The sequence below is a fragment of the Capsicum annuum genome, unplaced genomic scaffold, assembly GCF_002878395.1.
Source record: "Capsicum annuum cultivar UCD-10X-F1 unplaced genomic scaffold, UCD10Xv1.1 ctg53925, whole genome shotgun sequence".
Taxonomy (NCBI): Eukaryota; Viridiplantae; Streptophyta; class Magnoliopsida; order Solanales; family Solanaceae; genus Capsicum; species Capsicum annuum.
The window spans coordinates 1-2718 of record NW_025862074.1 but is presented as its reverse complement, the minus strand read 5'-3'; the positions used below and the strand labels follow the sequence as shown (position 1 = coordinate 2718).

The window sequence follows — 2718 nt, the reverse complement described above, 5'->3', positions numbered from 1 at the left end:
AAGTGTGCATTTGGAGTTCCTACAGTTGAATACTTAGACCATGTAATTAGTGCACAAGGGGTAGCAAAAGATCCTAAGAAGATACAAGTTGTTCAACAATGGCCTATTCCTAGGAATATTAAACAGTTGAGGGGTTTTATTGGATTAGCAGGATAGTACCGAAGATTTATAAAAGGTTTTGGTGTTATTTGCAGACCATTGCATGACCTTCTCAAGAAGGATGGATTTTTATGGACTGGGGATGCTACTAGAGCATTTGAGAGCTTAAAAGTGCCTTGGTATCTGCTCCTGTGTTAGCTATGCCTGATTATACTTTAGCTTTTGTGGTTGAAACAGATGCTAGTGGTAAGGGTATTGGAGCTGTATTGATGCAAGAAGGGCATCCACTTGATTACATTAGCAAATCTTTAGCACCTAAACCTCGGGCTATGAGTGTTTATGATAGAGAGCTATTGGCTTTGCTATTTGTGGTCTCTAAATAGTCTCACCATTTGTTAGGCAGAAGGTTTATTGTCAAAACTGACCAGAAAGCACTCAAATACTTACTAAATCAGTCTATTCATACTGAATTTCAAGTGGCTTGCATATCCAAGTTAATGGCATTTGATTTTTGTATTGAGTATAAAAAAGGGTGGAAAATAAAGTTGTTGATACTTTATCCAAGTTACCTGATGCTGAGATGTTAGCAATCTCTGTGTTAGGTCCGCATGGTGATCTATTGGATAGAATTAGACATTCTTGAACCACTGATCAGCGCTTACAAGATATCATTGCTAGAGTTTATCTTTCACCTTATAAATCTTTCACTTTTCTTAACAATCAGTTGAGGTGGAAGGAAAGGTTAGTGGTTGGTAATGATGAGTAGCTCAAGAAGGATATTATCTCACTATGGCATGACTCTACTCAAGGGGGTACTCTGGCATGGATAACACCATTAAAAGGCTCCAATTTTTGTTCTATTGGAAAGACTTGATGCATGACACCAGAAACTTTGTTAATAGATATGATATTTGCCAGAGGCACAAATATAATGTGGCTGTAAATCCAGGACTGCTGCAACCCTTACTTGTACCTGATGGTGTTTGGACAGATATCTGTTTAGATTTTGTTGAGGTGTTGCCTAAATTCAAAGAAAATAAAGTGATTTTAGTGTTAGTAGATAGACTGGGCAAGTATGGTCATTTTTTGCCCTTAGCATACCCATACACAGCTCAGTCGGTTGCTCAATGTTTCCCTGCCAATATCTTCAAGCTGCATGGTATGCCCAACATACTAACAAGTGATAGAGATCCTATCTTTCTTAGTAGTTTTTGGGAAGAATTATTCAATTTACAAGGGGTTCAACTACAGAGATCTACTGCATACCATTCTCAAACTGATAGTCAAACAGAGGTGCTGAATAGAACCATGGAGACGTACTTAAGGTGTTTTTGCTTTGACAATCCTAAGGATTGGTGCTCTTACTTGCCATTGGCTGAATGGTGGTATAATACCACCTATCACATTGCCATTAAGTGCACACCTTATGAAGCTTTATATGGTCAGAAACCTCTCATTCATCTTTCCTACTTGATTGGAGAAGGCTCTATGAGATGGTTGACAGATCCTTGGCTGCTCGAGAAGTTTTTATAGAGTTTTTGAGGTTCCATATGCACAGGGCTCAGCAAAGGATGAAAGACATTGCTGATAAACATAGGTCGGAGAGATCATTTGCGGTTGGTGATTGAGTCTACTTGAAACTTCAACCCTATAGACAAGTGTCCTTGGCTGTGCGACTCTTTCCTAAGCTAGCTACCAAGTACTATAGCCCCTATGTTGTTGATGCTAAGGTTGGTGCAGTAGCTTACAGGTTGTTGCTTCCTTCTGATGTTCTCATTCACCTAGTCTTTCATGTTTCTCAATTAAAGAGGTGTCATGAAGTTCCTTCCAACATTCACCATCCTCAAGTTATTCAGCTGTCAAGTCCACACCGTCCTCAACCTGAAGCTATTCTAGATAGAAGGTTGATTAAGAGAGGTAATAGAGCTGTTGGTCAAGTTCTAGTGAAGTGGTCAGACATTGCAGATTCACAAGCTACTTGGGAACTTGAGTTTGAATTGATGCATAAGTTCCCTGCATTTCATCCTTGAGGTCAAGGATCTACTTTAGCGGGGGGTATTGATACAATGCTGAGAAGAAAAGAGTAAGCAAGTAACAAGAAGCAGTTGCAGCAGTGCAGAAAATTTAAAAGACAGTTATTACTGTGCAGTTACGGAATTAGTTACTACTCTGTTCACAAGTTAGTTACATAGTTGTTAGATAGTTGGTTTTTAAGCTACTAAGTATAACTAATCTTAGCTAAGTGAGCATTATAAATACTCTGATGTATTCAATTATAACATTCATTCAGATAATACAACATACAACTTCTCCCTAATTTCTCTCTTCTCTGATTTTTTTCGGCTAAAGCCCTGAGTTCAGTTTCATCTTCTTCGAGTATTCTACTCCTAGATTAACAAACTCCACTCAATTACTTGTTATTGCATCAAATTAACTCCGAATGTTTCTTTTCTTTGTCCTAATGTAGACCTCAACTTTTCAAAATTTTGTTTGCAAAATTTTGAAATTCACATTATATTTATGCAAATATTTTACAGGGTTTTTCCTTCCATGTTTTTCTTTCTTTATTCCTTTTTTTTTTACGTGATTGTTTTTTTAGTTTTTTCTTTTCATATATTC

General features: G+C 37.5%; 1 protein-coding gene across 1 annotated transcript; it reads left to right on the top strand.

Annotated features, from left to right (window-relative positions):
* The first annotated feature begins 299 nt into the window (after positions 1 to 299).
* Positions 300 to 2129, top strand: LOC124893114. Its single transcript, XM_047404229.1, has 3 exons — positions 300 to 470; positions 1018 to 1622; positions 1754 to 2129. Exons 1-3 carry the CDS (start codon positions 300 to 302, stop codon positions 2127 to 2129), a joined length of 1152 nt encoding a protein of 383 aa, XP_047260185.1.
* Positions 2130 to 2718: the final 589 nt, after the last annotated feature.